The sequence below is a fragment of the Botryllus schlosseri genome, chromosome 9 (genome assembly GCF_051294905.1).
Source record: "Botryllus schlosseri isolate E-star chromosome 9, Bs_hap1, whole genome shotgun sequence".
In the NCBI taxonomy this organism is placed as follows: domain Eukaryota; kingdom Metazoa; phylum Chordata; class Ascidiacea; order Stolidobranchia; family Styelidae; genus Botryllus; species Botryllus schlosseri.
This window is the reverse complement of record NC_137244.1, coordinates 464,809-485,136: the sequence shown is the minus strand read 5'-3', so window position 1 is coordinate 485,136 and position 20,328 is coordinate 464,809. Positions and strand designations below refer to the sequence as shown.

General features: G+C 41.3%; 2 protein-coding genes across 2 annotated transcripts in view; one reads left to right on the top strand and one right to left on the bottom strand.

The window, feature by feature from the left end:
- Window positions 1-17,629, bottom strand: part of LOC145447014 (alkaline ceramidase 2-like) — a 454,308-nt gene extending 436,679 nt beyond the window's left edge. Inside the window, exon 1 of the mRNA XM_080325444.1 lies at window positions 17,622-17,629. The gene's annotated coding sequence lies outside the window, so the exon portion shown is untranslated. The remainder of the gene's footprint in view (window positions 1-17,621) is intronic.
- On the top strand, window positions 191-1,599 carry LOC145447029 (uncharacterized). The gene is made up of 2 exons (XM_080325462.1): window positions 191-992; window positions 1,052-1,599. The coding sequence occupies exons 1-2, from the start codon at window positions 917-919 to the stop codon at window positions 1,510-1,512; spliced, it is 537 nt and encodes a 178-aa protein (XP_080181588.1). The 5' UTR covers window positions 191-916; the 3' UTR covers window positions 1,513-1,599.
- Window positions 17,630-20,328: the final 2,699 nt, after the last annotated feature.

Sequence of the window (20,328 nt, the reverse complement as noted above, 5' to 3'; positions counted from 1 at the left end):
TATTCATTCAAAGCTCCATTCGTATAAAATACTACAAACCCAATACGAATCAAATATATTTTAGAACTGGACGTTTTTCCATAAGCTCCTGCACTAAATCGTCCAGCCTATCCCCCACAATGCAACTGTTTCTAGTGACAACGTAAATATCGCGAGTAGCGCACTCCAGTGTTTATATAGCTCAGTGGGTTAAACTATAGAGTATGACTGGAGTGACGACTCGATTGTTCTCCCATTGTTAGCCGGCAGAATGGTCACGGTCAGATGGATGCACCCAAAACAGGATAGCTCAGTGCTTGTTTCAATGGCGTTCAAGGCGATTCTTCGTGTATTTCTTGAAGTTGCGTCGGAATTAGTTAGACAGTTCAACATTTAGGCAGCGGTGGCGAGTCGTTATGACTAGTGAATAATACCTTGTAGCCTTTGTTATATTTTTCGCCAGATTTAGATCATATTTCGACACGGATAGAAATCGGTATCATGACTGATTCAGCTGCATCACTTTGGGATGACTGGGAGGGACTAACTGAAATGGAAATTGAAGAATGTTTCGAAGGACTCGATAACTGGAAAGGTGTGATTTGTGAGGAATGCGAAGCATCCTTTCCGACTGTGAAAGCTCTGAAAAAACATTACAAAAATCATAAAGTTCCCACCAGTACTTGGGATATATCTGAGGATGCTGTAATTGCTGTTTTAAAGAGGGCTTGTGTAAATAGCAAAAAAATACTTTGAATGCGCCCCATCATTCGAGGAACTAGACGTGACCAAAGCTGTTCCATTGGTGAAACAACTCCATTCTGAATATTGCAAACTTGGTGTTGACGGATCTTATCAACATTATTCAAATATCTGTCACCAAGCTAACAAGTTGCTGGGTTTGCCGCAATTGCCAGCTTCATCATTACTTTTGAAGATGTTTGATTCTCTCGTGTGCGGTAAAGAACAGGATCCAATCACAGAGATTGGAGGAGTCAACAGCAAGGAATCTGGTAAGTAAATAGCCTTTGATACTTTGCCTTTCCATGGAAAAACTTTGACATGTTTTTAGACATACTTGAATATATTGGTGAAGTGCTTTTAGGAGCCATTTCTAAGCAAGCTAACGAAGCAATTGCCACATGCCTAACATCTGCAGCGCCATCGGGAAACCTCATTAAAGTGATGCAGAAGAAAGTCGGTGGATTGAAGAGCCCGTCTGAACAGTTTCATGGCATGGTTCTCCGCTTTTATGTTATCCACAGTAAAGAAGTGGGAAAACCCCTGAAAAAGATCAATTTTTTCAGGGTACTTGACGCAATTCACTGTGATCCATTCTATAACAAATTAATTCATACTGTGTCACTTCAATCTGGCTCAGACCTAAATGAGGTTGAGGATGTCATGGACAAGGCAATGAGACACTTGAACAACATCTTGTCTCACAATTTTGCAAAGTTTGCATTGCATGAGAAGCAAAAAAAGTCCTCCAAATTTTCCAAAAGTTTGCGAGATGGCTTGAAAAAAAAATGAACAATATGCTCTTTTAGTATGGTAGTTTTTTCTCTCTGTGGCAAATGCTGCCTATCCACATTGAGGTTCCCTACCTAAAAAAGGAAACCAATGCGTTGGTCGAAACCTTGACGTGGTGCATTGGCTTACTACTAATGTCGACCGGCAGACGTTTTCCTGTGTTCTTGGCAATGACAACGAGTTCCCTTCAAGTGCGATTTTGCACACTTTCAAGGAGTATAAGCTCTGGCTATTGTGAGTCGAGCTCAAGCAGAACATTAACATTACACAAGGCTCTTGTTCTAGTCATCAGGGCCGTAACAGCACTTCGTCAGCCCCCCCAAAAAACGTTGGTCATGGGCCCCCAATAGGGTGATAAACCGAAGTTCTGGGGGGCTTCGCCCCCCAGACCCCTCATTGGCTATACGATGTTTACCGCTACTCATCATCTGTGTTCACCGTCCGTTTAGTGGGGCAGATTTGGTCGTCCACACGCGCCAAGCGCGAAAAATTTCAAAATTCATGATTTAGTCGGTCAATATCATCGGGAATGGAATATATATTGTTATCAATTTTTATCCTGTCTCTGCCCACGTAATCAGATTTAATGGTAGACCTGAGTGAGGTGTGTTTGAAATGGTAGGACCCCTCAATAATAATTGAACATCTTCGGGCGTATACCCGTTCGCAGGAACGAAACAGCACTTGGCCAGGCCTCCCAATAAAACTTGGGTCTTGGGCTCCCATAGGGTGATAAACCGCCCCCCCCCCCATCACGTTGTTCGCTTTTGTCACGAAATAAGGGCCACAGTTTAGTGAGCCAGCGCGAGGCGCGAAAATATTCGATAATTCATGATAAAATCGGTCAATAATATTGGGAATTGCATATATATTGCGATCAATTTCTTGTTCTCTCTGTTCACGTTGTCAGATTTACCGGTAGAGCTGAATGAGGTGGCTTGGAAACTGTAGGGCCCGTAAATAATAATTAAAAATATTCAGGCGGGCGGCCCCGTGGGTATGACTTCGTTTCATGATGTCATTTTATGTTCTCCTGTCTGTTATATCAAATAATATAGAATCGCCCAAATGTACTAGATTAACGACGCACACGATTTCAAATTGGTATTTCTTTACGGGCATACAATTCTTCCCTGCGGAATGGTATTTGTCTTCTGAGGTTCAGATTGCCAAGACAGGAACATTCGGCGCCAGTCATTTAGGCGCCTATGGACAATTAAACCTATATGCATTTTGCATATATAACGAAGTTTTCGGTCAGCGTAAGCGGGCAGTCCTTTTTGGCCCAGGTTTTCTCGCTGCCGATCGTTCTGGCACACTTCTTGGAGTCGCATGTTACATGTTCTAAAACTTTAAATGTCTCGCCGATATGTCCATTCCGATAGATCTTGCGTATTTTGTCTTGGGGAAGAGTAGGCTACCAAATAACTAAGAAAGTTGACAACTCGAAATCGCACGCAGAGCGAAAAATTTTTGAAAAAGTTGCATTAATTTTTGAAAAATACTCAATAATTTATGCTAATTCGCGAAATAATTTTGAGCCCTCTTCGAGCTCGCCCCCCCCCCCCCGATTGGGAGGTTTTAGGTGTGGCAGTTACGGCCCTGCTACTCATACTCAAGTTTCTGCGGTTATCGGACAGGCATTATATAAGACTACAAGACAGTTGCAATATTATTTGTTATATTCATACTCGAGTTTCTGCAGTTAATATAGGACATATTTTCAATCAACGATATTGTGAATTGCATATCGGTATAGTTCAATATCTTTCCACTTGTTCACTTTGTAGTATTCTTCAATCTTTCTTTCCATGAATTCATCTCACAATAGCCAATGCACACGAACCAGATATCCCATACCTTCTGTCATTATATTCATATACGTAGCAAACTCTACAAAGGATCAAAGCCACAATATCACATCAATCTCGTGAGAAATGTATCATAGGCTACACAGTATTATTCACCAGTCATAACGACTCGCCACCACTACCTAAATGTTGAACTGTCTAACTAATTCCGACGCAACTTCAAGAAATACACGAAGAATCGCCTTGAACGCCATTGAAACAAGCACTGAGCTATCCTGTTTTGGGTGCATCCATCTGACCGTGACCATTCTGCCGGCTAACAATGGGAGAACAATCGAGTCGTCACTCCAGTCATACTCTATAGTTAAACCCGCTAGACGCCAACCCGCCACAAGCCAAACGCCACCCTGCGGCTGAGTCTCTACGTGGCGTCTGGCGTGTGAACGTGTTGAAACGAACTCAAGTCTCCAAATATCCAATTCTAAGTTTTATGTTGGAGTGATAAATGGGAAATGAACTGCAACATACTTGTTTTAACGGGGAATTACATAGATATATTTGATGCTAGCTATATAGCCGGACATTTAAGCCGTTTCCATGTGCGGCCACCACTTGGCTTAGCCCGCATTGGCTGATCCAAGGAATGGTGGCCGCGTTTCCATGTACAGTACATGATCATGATCAGCGGCCGATAAACCTCGGTGAACAAAAATTGACAATCGGTACCGGTACTTAGTGGTGAAAAGTTCGTGATGGAGGATATATCGACGTTGAAGTACCAGCTAAATAGTTTGTGAAATTCTATAGCTTTTAGAGATGTTTCTGTCAAGATACCCGGAGTGGTGAACAAGGCCTATACAGCGAAAATCTTCCAAAAGGAACTTTTGCTGTAGGGTGCTACAGCGTATAGCTATGGATAATATTAGGACAGTATTTAAATCAGCAACGTTGATATCCCGCCGAGGATTGTTGTTAATGCGTCCTACCAAATACCGCCGATGTAGAGAAGGTCGCCGAACCATTGCTGTCTATCCTTTCAATCCTGACTATGATTTTATAGGCTACAAATTCGTCTCTGTTTGCATGTTTCAAATATTTTGTTATTTTAATAAAGAAACTGTAGCTGCACATAATACACCTACAAACTATATCCAAGCGATCGTGACTCACAAATGTATTACGCTTATTCCTGACGCGTTACCGTTCGAATATTAACATTCTGATACATTCGTACCGCTCTGACTTGCACGCTCAAAAGGTGCCAGTCAGAGAGCATGTTCATATTATTGTTGTTGTGATTACAGATTGAGTGTAACTGTACTTGTCTGGCGTTCTCAGTATCGAAATGAGAGTTACGTAGTTAGTTAACTACTCAGTAGGAAACGAGTTCCTACAAAACCATCAATTCAACAAAGCATCAGTCATTGATCTATCCAAACATATTCTGATTGGAAATAGATGTCAGAATATTGGTGATAGCTAGTCGTGAAGGCGGTCCATTGGCTGCGTCATCCACATTCCACATGCTGGCAATTTGTTGCAAATGTCTTTCCGCATACTCCTTCAATAATTCGAGCTGTTCGTCGAGGTCGTCGCTTATCACTTTCAGAGCCTTTATTATTCTTCCAGATTTCAATTTCCTTCTCTTGGCGTTCCTTGAAGTACCGTACCTGCATTATAAAAAAATGAGTACTGGTAATAAGCTATACAGTATACAATCATCTTACATACCGCGATACCGGTACCACATACACAGAAAATCTGACGAATTACCACGAATGGGATATCAATAACGGAAGCTGACGTTCCTGGCGCGCCTTCCTATACTCGATAAACACAGTCCACTTGCACCACAAAATGCGGTTGATGCATCACCGGCAACTCCAGGCTGCTTTCAAATCATTCTGTTTTGTTAACTAACAATAAAGTAATACGTCTATCAATAGTAAAGTCCAAATTCAAATATTACCGCAATTAGCTGATCCTCGATACACAAGAAACGCCCCAGTGACTGCGATAGTGAACAGACGACCGTAGCCAAGAGCGGAGCAAGATACTCTGCCAACCGCGAATTACTCTGACAACCGCTGACCGATCGGGGCAACCACTTGGCAGAGTAATTTTGCGGAGTCATGAAAGCTATGCCCATATATGGTCACTCTGCCAACGAAACCTGCACATGGAAACGGCTTAATTGTCATACCTAAAATTCTGTGCTATGTAATGAATCACCAATATATAATATATATAATGAATAATCAATATATATCGAAATTACGGCAAAAATCGCTTTATCTTCTGCGTTTTGACCAGGGCTGTGGAGTCGGTAAATTTTACCACCGACTCCGGCTCCGACTCCGACTCCACACATTTTCAATATACCGACTCCGACTCCGACTCCTGAGTCTTCAAATGTACCGACTCCGACTCCGACTCCTGGGTCTTTAAACGTACCGACTCCGACTCCCGACTCCGACCCCAGCATTATTACCAATTTACTTCGAAAATTATATGCCACATTGTCGGTTGAATGACTATAATATAACCATTAAACATATGCGAACATATGATTAACTGTGGCATGCTAAATTGTTTCATTGTGGCACAGCTCGAATTATCCACTATGCAATTAACCTGAAATAAAGATTTGCTAAATATCCTCCCTTTTATTCAAGTTTTTATAACATGGACTCTCTAATATCTTGAAATGTATGAATCATTCAAATATGGCAGATATCCAATCCTATGTATAATAAAAATGTAGATAAAAAATCCAAGTGTAGCTCTTGTGTATGACTCAGCAACTAATAAAGAAATTGAACTTACTAATTCTGTCATTGCACACTATCCTGATTACTAGCACAAACACTCTTACTACTAATAAAAGACATTGGTCATAAATGGAATTTAGTTGAGTAGTCAAAGACCATAGCCTATGTCTACTCTACATGTACTTAATCAAGTATTCAAGGATTGGGACTTGCAGTCTTTCTTAATCATTTGTTCGACCCAAACAGCTAAGCTGCACTACAAATATTTTAATTTTTTTCAAGTGGGAAGCATCGTTTGGTCATATTTACATCATTTTTACAATTTTACAAAACCAGCCGATGCATTTTCTCTGTCACAGTATCATGGTATAATTCCAAAAATTGCATCAATTTTGACTGCATCACGAAAACGCATCTTGCGATTTTCTTCCCCTCTGCAACGGAGTTGTAATTTGCAAGCAATGTCTAATTTTATCTATATCAGGGGTGGGCAACTTTTTCGGCGAAAGGGACACCTGAGATTTACGAACCATTGTGCGGGCAACTGGAATGTTGATAACCTTTTTTTAGTCGTCGATATAGGAGCGAATCGAATTAGGTAACATTGCAAACAAGACTTATATTAATACGCTCTAAAATTGATAACAATATGTCATGCAACTGTGCGGTGCGCAATCATGCCCTGGTCGCGCGAAGCGCAAAATGTTTTTGCAAGATAACGACTGAATTAAGCTGTAGCTATATAAATAAATATGTCGCTAACATACATTGGGGGTCGCATCTGTATACCACTGGGCTCATTTGGCAAGGACGGGATTATTCAACGTTTAGACATAACAAAATCGACGGTATCAGTGAACAATTGAACATGCCTCTATCATTTTGTGCAAATTTTTTGTCGACGATCTCGCTGCGAGTGCACAAGCGAAGCAGTATATCCTAATTGCGAATATAGTTAGACTCAATTCTGTGAATAATATGTATTTATAATTTTCAGAAGGGGGCTCAAATACTGAATGCAAGAAATCTAGTGACAATGAATTATGCGAAGTACCGAGAAAAATTTCAAGTCAAATAAATCTGCTATGAAATATTCTACTTCATGGTCATATACGAAGATCTGGGATAAATGTGGCTGACCCCTGGATACGTCAATGCGTCAGAACTGTTGTTTTAGTCATCATCAAATTTCGTGGTCATGCTAATCAAATTTTGGTTGGCCTTGCAATTGTACCTGATGTCATAAATAATTTCGAGAATTACCTCGCAGGCCACACCTAATCTTCTCGTGTGCCAAATTTTGCCCGCGTGCCACGGGCGGGCCGCACCTGATCTGTATGTTTAATAATAACAGTGATTGGTGGTACATAAAAATTCTATTGAAAATTCTTTGAAACCAAATGTTTTCATGATAGAGAAGTTGGAGTCGGAGTCGGAGTCGAATTCATAGTCATTCTCACAAACTCCGACTCCGACTCCAGTCAGTATTTTCCCACCGACTCCGACTCCGACTCCGACTCCAGCTATGATAGTTTTCACGACTCCGACTCCGACTCCGACTCCATCAAGCGAAAATTACGCCGACTCCGACTCCGACTCCTCCGACTCCGACTCCACAGCCCTGGTTTTGACGCAAAAACATGCTCTCGTGAATACGAATGAAGTCCAGCGATCGAAAGCCACCCGGATAATGAGCGTTTAAATTCATGTACCGCCAGTTTTCTGTAGAACTTGATTCGTCCAACCATTGAAGTGTAGGCTATGCAACGCGTGGTAAAACACAGAAGTCACTACCATTGCGCTAAACTTCATGGGCGGCGCGGATCATCTCAGTATTATTTAGCTAATGTCTGTGGCAATCCGCCACCGGTCAAGAAGAGCAAGACTTCTAATTTCAATGTGTCGGCGGAGAGAAAAAGTAGAAGGCAATGCAAACAAGGGCGTAGCCAGAAAACATTTATTTGAGGGGGCAGTTTAAGGAAGCTCCCCCGTGGGAACACCTCGCAGAACCGTATGTAATTCCATGGGCAATTTCATCACTATACCCTTTATACATACGATTCTTAGACGCACACACACACACACACACACCCTATGGAAGCTCCCAGTTGCCAACTATAGCTTGTATAGGGCGATCGTTTCATGGACGAGCCAGGAACCAGGAAATTATTGCAACAAATGCAACAGTAAAAAGCCCAATCTGATGATCACGGATTGGGTATAGAATTGCAAAGTTGATTTGTCCAGTATTTTATCGGTGACGGCTGTGACCGGCGGATATTCAAGGATTGTTGCTACCCAGGGCAAGAGCTACCACCTGGTCATTGTTATTGTGCTCATTGCACTGTAGATTAATCTCAATAAAGTTACTTATTGTCATTCATTTCCATGTGTATATGCAGTCTTAGGTACAGGGTTGTAATGACTCGAGTCATGACTCGACTCGAGTCAGACTCGAGTCACGATTTTTTTGTGACTCGACTTGACTCGAGTCATTTTCTTGAAATGAGAAAATGACTCGACTCGACTCGAGTCAATATTTAGATTGACTCGACTTGTACTCGAGTCATTACGCATGACTCGACTCAAGTCATTGACTCGGCTCATTTTATATGACTTGAAGGTGAAGAATTTTGCGAACCACAATGGTTAGATCAACGCATGTGACGAATTCGGTCGACATCGCTATTTGTCACCACTGCTTTCGTTGCACTCGTCTGATATCAGATATGCCGCCGTAAAAACAAAAGACAATGGTACATAGTAGCAAAGAGCAATGCATTGTACAAAATCATCCAGTGGTGAAGAGGTAATAGATTCTCCGCCATCAAAGTACTCAAGAATTTTCAATTTTACAAGCAAACAATTGAAGCAAAGTCCAATTAGAGCCAATGAAATGACTCAGATGGTCAAGTAGCCTACTTGGAAGAGACTGATAAGATCATATGTAGATCTGAAGGCGATGATTCTTTGCATTTTTGGCGACTAGAATGGATGAGTATCTAATGCTCTTCAGTGTGGTTTAAAATTCCTGCATCTAATGCACCAGTGGAACGTGTATCCAGTGGATGTGGATTATTCTAAGGCCACGCCGCCTCAACATATATGAGAATCTCCTTTCCACTTTAGTATTTTTCAAGTGTAACTCATTGATTTTATCTGCTGTCTATCAAAACACACAATACCCTCCGTCCATTTGACGTTTTATTAGGTATGTGCATTGTGCACGTGAGTAACAATGAATGGCTACTGTTGTGTGATGTTTGTACAATAGGGCCGATCAAAAATAACTTCTTTTTTTATTATATTGGGTGGCTACTTGATAAAATTGTTACGTTGTATAAAGAGAAAACTGAATCTGGCTTGATTTCAAAAAGTGGAATCAATGATATGAGAGGAGAAAATTTTGGATTTGGAAATACATGGAGTATTTTTAGTAAGAAATGATTTCATACAATATAATTACATAATAGTTGTAAGTTGACTATTTTTTCATATCCAAAATATTCCACTCTAATAACTTCGCTTCTTCCAGTTGAAATTGAGCCAAATTTGATATGAATCATATTTTTACACAATCTAACAATATCATGAGATAGCCGGTAAAATCCGAAAGTCTCTATTTGTAATTAATTCAAAATATTTTCTCTTAGCATTGCTTTTTACTGGTTGGAATTGAGCCAAATTTAAGTTCTTTTAGTTAGATCATCTAACAATTTTAAGAAGTAGCCTCCTTTTTGAGATTATGTCCTCATTTTTGAGAATTTTTTTGGTAAATGTAGGGCAAATTCGACTAAGATAACAGTAAATCAGCACTAAAGTAACGCTCCGGCGACTATTTCGGGAGCTGAGCAGGAAAGTTGACCTTTTTCTGGTCAACCACCTGATATAATGTGAAAGCAAAACTGTACCCATACATAAACGTTTATCTGTTGATTCTTTACCAGCTTGTATCTAGCTGGACGTGCTTCGTAAGTTCTCTATCAGATAGTATGTAGACGTGAATTCGTTAATTCTCTATAAGCTATTTGTGAGCGGTCGTCGATGTGCTCGTAATAAAAACTGAATGCTTGTATTTGTGATATATCAGACTGACAAGACAGATATTTGATTTAAAGTTCTAAGATTAGTAAAGTTATCGTATTGGCGGCCTGTCTCGTCTATCTATAGCATCGGTAAATGAGGCCAGGAACTGTATGTTATCTGCCTAAATAAACATGTGCCAAGACTATGATAGGGACAAAATAAGCATGTTTGGCAAGCAAGGAATTCGATATCACCCAAGCAGGATTGAAAACATATGTTGAACATGACTTCAATACTGTGACTTGGACTCGACTCGAGTCAAAACACTATGACTCGGACTTGACCCTTAAAACGGTGACTTGGACTCGGACTCGAGTCGGTGATGAATTGAAAATGACTCGACTCGACTCGAGTCAAAACCACAAAAGTCAGATTGACTCGTGACTCGGAACCATGTGACTTGGTTACAACCCTGCTTAGGTATGAGATAGCTGCGAGTGTAAAGAGAGGCAGGAGAGACTAGACGCCGATACTAGCCAGGGGTAATCGTCAGCAATTGGAGCAATCGAAATAACTTTCGTCCAAATTAGAATGATGTACGCAGTTTTTTAATTATATGAGAATTACTGATTTCGCAAAAACCGGGAAATTGAATTAAATCCCGAATCAGAAAGAAATGCAAAATTCTGGTTCAGTTCGTGCGCCCGATATCTAACACGGCGTCTCAAAATTACAGACGCCGAACGCCATGTAGCAAATCACCCGCCACTCTGCGTTTCAACCCTTTCACACGCCAGACGCCATATAGCAATTCAGCCGCCAGTCTGCGTTTCAATTCGTTCACACGCCAGACGCCACGTAGAGACTCTGCCGCAGGGTGGCGTTTGGCGTGTGGCGGGCTGGCGTCTGAGCGGGTTTAACCCCTGTTGTAATCCCGGGATCGGGACTGCTTCAAATCCCGGGATCCCGGGATCGGGATTTCCCGGGGTCCCAACGCTATCACCACCACGCGGCCCGCGAGGTCATATTTTGCGAACGGCCACCTGATGTGGAGAAATTCCGGAAGAACGCTTAGTAAAGTCTTTTAAAATGCCGAATTTGATTTTAGCTTAAACATATTGTTGTTGTTGTTCAAAGTAAGCCATTCTACTTTGCCCAATATCACTATTCCTTCGGTTCGGCATGGTAATAATATCATTCCATGGAGGAAGAATTTGCTGATAATAATGTCCATTCTCGGTGGTGTCCATTCTCGGTAATGTCCATTCTCGGTATCGTCCATTTTCGGCAATGTCCATTCTCGTCATTGTCCTTCTCGGTAATAGCATTCTCGGTATTGACCGGACACCATATTGCCTCGACGTGCTATGACCAACCACTGCCAAGACCGAGATGCTTAAAACACGACTTCGGGCTCTTCAAAATACGAGGGGATCGTTTTCCCACCAGTAGGCTACCGCGTCTATACCTAACCCCACTATATCGATGCAGGAGTGGCCAATCTTCGGCAGTAGAGGGAAAATTATACGGATGTGTTGGCGGCCGTCAATATGCAAATTGAATTTACGAATTGACTCCCTAATTAATGAGAGGTGTGAATTTATCTTGAAATTTTCTTCACGCTAGGCGCGATTCAATGCGAGTTGATTTTCGATTGTAGTTGTGTCCTCTTTAATCTGAGCCCCACAGTACTGATACGAGGAGCAGAGGAAAATGATGCGCCCCCTACAGAAATACGAATTTTTAATCGTGTTCTCTTCATCACGAATGTGTTTTTATGGTAGGCCTGCGTTTGAACGAATCCTATATATTTCCACTATACCGACAATTCTAATGGGAGGTCATGCAACAATCATCATTGGTTTATTAGCAATTTTATCAGTTCAATACACCACAAAAAATGCGATACAATGAAAAGACAGGAAGGTGTCGAAGCGACAAGGAGCAGTCTATGGAATCTGACACCCACCTTGGCCTAGGCGATGTAAAGAGGAGGCATGCACACTGAATGAAAGTAAAGAAGATAGTATAGAAAAAGAAAGCGACAATAAATAGGGCGGCATGTCATGGGAAGCGAGATCGATAGGTCAGTCGTGGTCCGGTAATCTTGAGGATGGACTGTATTTATTTAGTAGTAATTGCTTGTATTTCGACTTGAATGTGGACATGCTCGTCGACTGTCGGATGGCCGGCGGGATACTGTTCCACACATCAGGTCCGGCATATTTGATAGAGCGATGATCTTTTCGGTCGATCATATGATATTTGGACGACGTGGACGCGCGTGTGTTGTACTTGTGCGCTTTTGATTCCGAGGTAAAGAAGTCATTGAAATATTCGGGGCAACGACCGCAGTGGAACTGATACATAAACTTGGCGATTTCTAGTTTCCGCATATCTTCTATGTTTAGGACGCCGAATCTCTTCAGCAGCGACTTGTTGGATGGGCAGCCAGGCCCCTTTGGGGCCCTAGCTATGATTCGGAGTACTTTATGTTGTAGTTTTTGCAGTGGCTTGAGTGCAGTTTTACTGGCAGCCCCCCAACAGAGGATGCCATAGTGTAACTTCGATTGGATTAAGGATTTAAAGAGTATCAGAAGAACCCATGCTGGCATGAAGCGCCTAAGGCTGTAGAACAGGCCGCACTTCGGTGATAATTTAGTTTCTAGGGACTGAATATGACTCTTCCAGGACATGTTCGAGTCCAGTAAAACCCCGAGATATTTGGCATTATCTGTGTTGGAAACGGGCTGACCAGCGATATTAACGGTTAGGTTATTTTTTGAATTTACTGTCAGCAATTGCGATTTCGAGGCGTTTATGCAGAGGTTGTTCTGGGCCGTCCACTCATGGACTTTGGGCATTTGGTCACCAGTCAGGGCATCCAGCTCTGCCGTCGAAGATGCTGAAGAGAGGAGGTGGGTATCATCAGCGAAAAGTGTGGTGTTCAATGAAGAGGTTTCAAAAATGTCGTTGACATATAAGGTGAAAAGGACCGGTCCAAGTACTGAGCCTTGGGGCACACCACAGGTCACCAGGTGAGGAGAGGACAAGGTGTCTGAGATCGCAACCATTTGTTGGCGTCCAGTGAGGTAACTTTTCATGAGCTCAAGTTGTGGGCCCCGAAGTCCGTAGCGCGCCAATTTCGAGATGAGAATTTTATGATCTACGCAGTCAAACGCTTTTTTTAGATCGAGAAAAATGCTACATCCCACATTTCGCTTCTCTGAGATATCATAATACTGTTCGGCCACTGTTAGGAGGGCATGTGCGGTTTGGTGTTTGTTTCGGAAGCCAAATTGTTGAGGGGAAATGACAGACATTTTGGCGAGGAATGAGGACAGGCGGGAGAGGAGCAACTTTTCGAATACAACCCCGATGCATGGGAGAACGGATATCGGACGGTAGTTGGTGACATTAGTTTTATCCCCAGCTTTGTGTACAGGGACTACTCTGGCTTTTTTTAGATAGCTTGGGTAGACTCCATTTTCTATCATGAAGTTGAAAAAATGGGCCATATATTGACCGATATGCATGCTTATCATTTTTAAAAACCATGATGGGATTTGGTCACAGCCGTCGGCCTTGTGCGATTTCAGTTTGTGGATGGCTACTTCTACTTCGTATTTGGTCGTAGGTTCAAGCACAATTGACTGGGATATCGATCTCACCTCTGACCTGGCCGACACAGGTTTTGTAATAGAAGAAGCAATATTTGGGCCTACGTTACAAAAATATTCATTGAAGTGATTCGCGATGGCCGCCGGGTCTGAAAGTTTGTTTCCGGTATCCGAATTCACAATTTCCGAAACAGACTTATGGCCTTTTTTTCGATGTAGGAGAGAGTTAAGTCCTGACCATGTTTTTCGAGTGTCCTTTATGTGTCTGTTGAAAAATCTCTCATTGTACTTTGCTTTTGCCTCGGAAATGAGATGCATGGTGCAAAGGGGACTAATAAAATGTCGTCCACTCAAAGATGCAGCACAGCATTACTATCTTCCCTAAGTTTTAGAAGACACCCCCTGCGTCAACTCTACCGGTGACTCTGATCACATGGGCCGAGAAAGAATAAATATTTGATAGTAATCTGTGAAACACTAAAATGTAATGACGAAATTCACTCATTAAGATGGAATAATTTTCGTGCTCAGCGCGACTACATAACGAATCCCTGTGGCTCTTCATAACATGACTATACTCACAATGTCGGTGCGGATAGTAATCCGATATGAGTAAATAGATTAGTCTGGAGTGTACCGGCAATGGAAATGGACACTGGACAGTTTAACGTGGGTATATTTGGCCCCAGTTAGTTCATTAAGACTATGCACCGGAATGTGGCCGAAGGCTACATATGAGTAATCGAAATGCGGCCGTGAACAATAAAAAGGTTGGCCACCCCTGTTTTAGTAGCTATACAGAGTGTTCTCAGGTATCGTCAGCTCGTAGTTAAAAATATAATGAAGTTGATGATAATGATATTTTTGCAGTATTTGTGTTTCTTCAATAAAATAATAATTTTTTCTGGTGACTATTATGTCCGTGGGCCCATGTTAGAGAGCACAGCATTATACTAACGTAGAGTTGATATACAATGTTCTTTCCATTTCTCTACTAGTTGCTGACGATTACCCCTGACGAGTGTCAGCCGAAAATATTCGGGTTCATTTCAATATGATTATACTATTCAATAACGTAGAGTTATCAAACATGGTTGTTAAACTGCGTTGCCTTTATTTTAATCTCGATATTGAGGTCATGCGGCCCGCGGCGTCTAGGAATTTTGAAAAGTGGCCCGCGACCCGTTTTGAGTTGGCGACCTCTTGTCTGTATGGATTTGGATGGTGTTTCGCACGATTGTGAGTCTTGAAACTTGGTAAGGTATGCCGTGAGCGTATCTAACACTGCCTCAAGTTCCATGGTTGCTACCCTAGGATTAGGGTAGCAATTTCGTTTTCGAAGTCGAGTGTGAGCTGATCTGTCATATATCGCAAACAGATATTATTCAAAGGCCAGTATTATTCTCTATTGATTGTAGCAATGTTGCATACCGAGATCAGCCATGAGATTTAGCACGCTTTTTTATTCTATTGTGGAAAGTTGTGGAAAGTTTCAAGTTTGACACTGAATTATTTCGGTAGCGTTTTCGTGTCCGAAGTCAAGTGTGAGCTGATCCGTCATATATCGGAAACATATTTTACGCAAATGACGGTATTGGTAATTGGTATTTATTGATTTTAACAATGTTCCATACCGAGATCGGTCATGAGATTTAGAGTGGTATATGTCTTGATATTACAATGTCGGATACTGTACCAACTCTCAAGGTTGACACTCAAAGAGGGCAGTAATGTCGTTGTCGAGGCTGAGAATTGTATGGGTGCAGTACCGGAACTGCCACACCCCAAACCCCGGAATTGTGGGGGGGGGCGAGCTCGAAGGGGGCCCAAAATTATTTCGTGAATTAGCATAAATTATAGAGTATTTTTTGAAAATTTATGAAACTTTTTCAAAATTTTTCGCGCTGGGTTTCAAAGTTGCCAGGTTTCTTGATTTTGGGGTACTCTTCCCCCAAGAAAAAATACCCAAGATTTATAGAAATGGGCATATCGGCGTTGGCCATTCAGTGTTGGGATCAAGTCACTACCATCGAGTCACGAGTCATTTCGAGTCATTGCACATTTTGACTCGAGTCAAGTCAAGTCAATCGATTTTCAAAGGTGACTCGAGTCAAGTCAAGTCACTCGATTTTTGGAGGTGACTCGAGTCAAGTCGGGTCAAGTCAAGTCAAGTCAAGTCACGAGTCAAGTCACATTTCAAGTCAAGTTGCCTTTTCGCAGTATGAGGCATGATTACGTCATTGCAATTTGCTAGATGTCTGAAATACAGATTGAGTGGTCAATAATTCCTAACCGATAAACGATAGAGTTGAATATACTCGCAAGAAGACGCTGTATATCTCTCACATATACGTAGAGCTGTTGAACCTCGTATTTGCATAGCCTCAGTTTAAAGTTACCAGCCAAAATAGAGAATAGACAAACGAATTGATAAGATGCAACACGGTACCCATTTACCAATTGATGATACAATTCGAGCCTGCGCCAATGGTTGAGAACTATATTAACTATATTCCATTTCAATAAGAGAAGAGGTTTGGTTAAGGTAAGAACAGAGAACATAAATATACATTTCGCTATTTTATTAGGCTACTTTACTACTCGAGTTACGACAACGTAAGCTGTAAGCTTCGATCACTTCGTTTGCGGTCAATTTATTTGTGAGAGAACAATCGAGACTCTGTGAAACGCACAATATTTGAATGATTATTCGCTCTCACTGGTTACACCAGCGTTTCGCGAACAATCCGAATATATGCAAGATACAGTGATTTTTATCCACACCGATTACTTGATGACTTGAAATTGACTCGTGAATTTTGGTCCGAGTTGCGAGTCAATCCACATTTCTGATACGCCGAGTCAAGTCAAGTCAAGTCATTTCAGCAAAGTGATTCGAGTCAAGTCAAGTCATGCGAAAAAGGTGATTCGAGTCTGACTCGAGTCAAGTCATGACTCGAGTCATCCCAACACTGTGGCCATTATCGCGCCACGATGCACCAACACTCATAAAGATTTAGGCCATATGTAACATGCGACTCCAAGAAGTATGCCAAGACGATCGGCAACGACACAACCTTGGCCGAAGAGGACTGCCGTTATGCTGACCGAATACTTATACTTATATATACAAAATACATATAGCCTAAATGACTGGCGCCTAAAGTTCCTGTCTTGACAATCTGAACCTCACAAGACAAATGCAATCTCGCAGTAAAAAATTATTTGCTATCAGTGAAGAAATACCAATTTGAAATCGTGTGCGTCTTTTACTAGTTTAGTAGCCTACGTTTGGGCGATTCTAAATTTTTTGATATAGCAGACAGGAGGTCACGAAATACCATCATGTTACGGAGTCATGCCAGGGGGCCCTATATATACAGTTTCTAAGACACCTCACTCAGCTCTGCCGGTAAATCTGATGAAGTGCGTAGAGAGGACAAGAAATTGATAGCAATATATATGCAATTCCCGATCTTATTGACCGATTTTATCATGAATTATCTAGAATTTGCGCGCTTAGCACTGGCTCACTAAACTGCACGACTAATTTCTCGGCAAAAGCGAACTACGTGATTGGGGGTAGCTCCCAAGACTCAAGTCTTTTGGGGGATGGGGGCCTGACGAGGTGCTGTTTCGTTCCTGCCAACGGGTATACGCCCGAATATGTTAAATTATTATTGAGGGGTCCTATATACCTTTTCAAACACACCTCACTCAGCTCTAGCTGTAAATCTGATTACGTGAGCGGAGAGAGGATAAAAATTGATATCAATAAATATGAAATTTCCGATCATATTGACCGATTCAATCATGAAGTTCGGATTATTATCATATGCGGGGCCCAAGACCAACGTTTTTTTTGACGAAGTGAGAAAGTTTAATACAACCAAATCAGGGGTGGGCAATTATTTTCCTCGGCGGGCCATATTAGAAATTAAAAATACGTTGGCGGGCCGAGTGAAAATTTGTAACTATATATTCTTCAGCGTATTTTAATTTCATTTTTAAATTACATTGTAAGTAAATGCTGCTCAGTGAATGTGTTGATATTGGGTAATGAGAAATTGACGGTTAATTAAAAAATCTCTATTTGCCGTCATGATTGGAAACAATGTTAAAAATGTATCATGATATTACAAAATATAAAAAGTGCAACCAGAATGCTAGCAATCCCAACAGATAGATTGATGGCATAAGGTTATGGCTGTTGATGAGAGAATTCTGAAATTGCAAAGTCGGAGAATTCACAAAACAAAAACGACAAGCTGGGGGTAAAACGCGTAGAGCGCGAGAAATTTTTTCATTAAACTTTGACTTCGCGCCACCCTTCTGACGCTTTCACGCCCACCAGTGCACTGAAATGTAAATGCAATAGTACAACACTTGTTTTCTTGGTCGCTGCCTTCCGAGCAGTGTGCAGCTTAAATAGCCTTTATGTTGAGCAAAGCATGCAGTTTTTCTGAACTTCGCCCTCCCTTGAACGAGTGTTTCATGTTTTTGTCATAAGACCGACCTTAATTAAAATCCTTAATCTCGGCGACACGCTCGGCAAAAACTAAAAGGACGGGTTTACCCCTGACTCCAGTATACAAATATTCAGTGCTCTAAGTCTAAACCTAAACCTTTTTGAATTTCAGTTTTCGTCTTTCTTTTTTGGTATGCCCGCTAATCCTTTATGGGTGATTGATAAGATGAGTCATCTCGCGAGCACTGATTAACCTGTTTTACGAATTAGGGATTTGGAAACGTATCACGTAACAATTTGAAACACATACCGTATAATGCGTAATGTGACAATGGCAACCAAGAAGGTTTGAACTAAACCAGAGGTCTCAAACACGCGGCCCGCGAGACCATTTTGTGCGGCCCGCGTCTGCATTTTGGAATTTCAAGTATTCAACAATATATTCAAGTGCCGTATCTCTTTTTTATTTATAAGAACTTGAATTTCACGCTAAAACTACTATAAAATAACCGAAATCTCAACAAACTTCACTATCACATCACTTTTAAAAGCTACCATGCTATGGAAGATCGGCTATTACGTCTCATTTCTAGTTTATAATGATAAGACATGGCCCGTTGATGATTCGTGACTGAAAATTGTGATTTGGTTTGATGCGACCTTTTCGTTACTCGATTTCGGATTGACTGGGTGATTAAATTAAAATGACTCGAGTTGAGTCGGGTCAAACGTCAAAATCAGAGAAGTTGCGACTCGGAACGGTGACTTGGTTGGTAATCCTGCGGACGCAACAATCTATGATACTCTCATGGACAATAGTAATATATCAAAAGATTGTAGCTTGCGCTGCGTGGGGTACATAGCTATCTAATCAGGTCAGTATGGCAGCCATTGGTATTCTGTGAACCCAGTGACGTATAGTTCAATATATGCTAGGTGTTGTTTGTTCTCTTTATCCATGTTATTATCGTTGGCGAGTAAGGTAGCAGTACGCTCTACAGCTGTAACACCAATGAATTCTTCGCCGATTGGACATTTCAATTCCAGGGGTTCTAAACCAGGGTCCGTAGACTCCATCGGGGTACGAAGCACCACATCAGGGTGTACGAGATGCATTGTGGAATTAGGCCGATATGCTGTGGAATATTTTCTTGGCCAATTGATTCAACTGGAAAATAGTCCACGCGCTACGCGCGATTTCATGTGAATGGGCTTTCTGATTTTTTTTATATAGGTACCATCAGAAACTGTGGTTTAAATGGACAGGGGCTACGAGAAATCTTATCGGAAGCACAAGGGGTACGATAGCTAAAAAGGTTAAGAAGCAATGCTATAACTATGGCTCAATAATGATTATATTTAAGTTGGTATTGGTTATTCATATATTCCAATATAAATCGAAGGCAAAATCTAACACTGATTTAGTTTGAGTTTGGCAATGACAGTAACAACAGCCGATACTTATCACCACTGTATCAAAACCATGATTAGGCTACACCGCTCAAATGCTCTGATATCAGATCAATCTTTAGTAGATTTTAAAATATTTTACATATAATTGTGGCACGTTAAATGTCCACTAGCTGTAATATTATAACCCGACAGTTTTACGATGTCATGACTCATGAGGCATGCTCTCGTATGATGTCTATAACTCTATAATTTAAAAAAATCATACCCGGCACAAAATCAATTTTATTTAAATATATGAACATGTGTTTTTTTTCGTGTCAAGAGTGAATAATGCAATAGTAAATTACATTGTCACGATGTTTGTGGAATGCCTGTCTGCAAGATCCCGTCAAATAAGGCCTACTTTGTAATTATGCATTGAACATCCATAAGATTGGTGGTGCGGCCCGCGGCGTCATCAAAAACTGGCAAATGGCCCGCGAGCACATTTGAGTTTGAGACCTCTGAACTAAACTATATGGAAAGAATGATTTCTTGTGGTTTCAATTACGCATTCGACGTAAGTAGGCAGCGTAATCGTGGCAATGTTAATGACCATGATTCAAAGTAAACGAATTTCCTGTTCATTCGACACAGCCGATGGTTTTAGTCATTAAAAAAGCAAGTTTTATGTTTTGAATTCCAAGCAACCCTTCGCGGGCCGCACA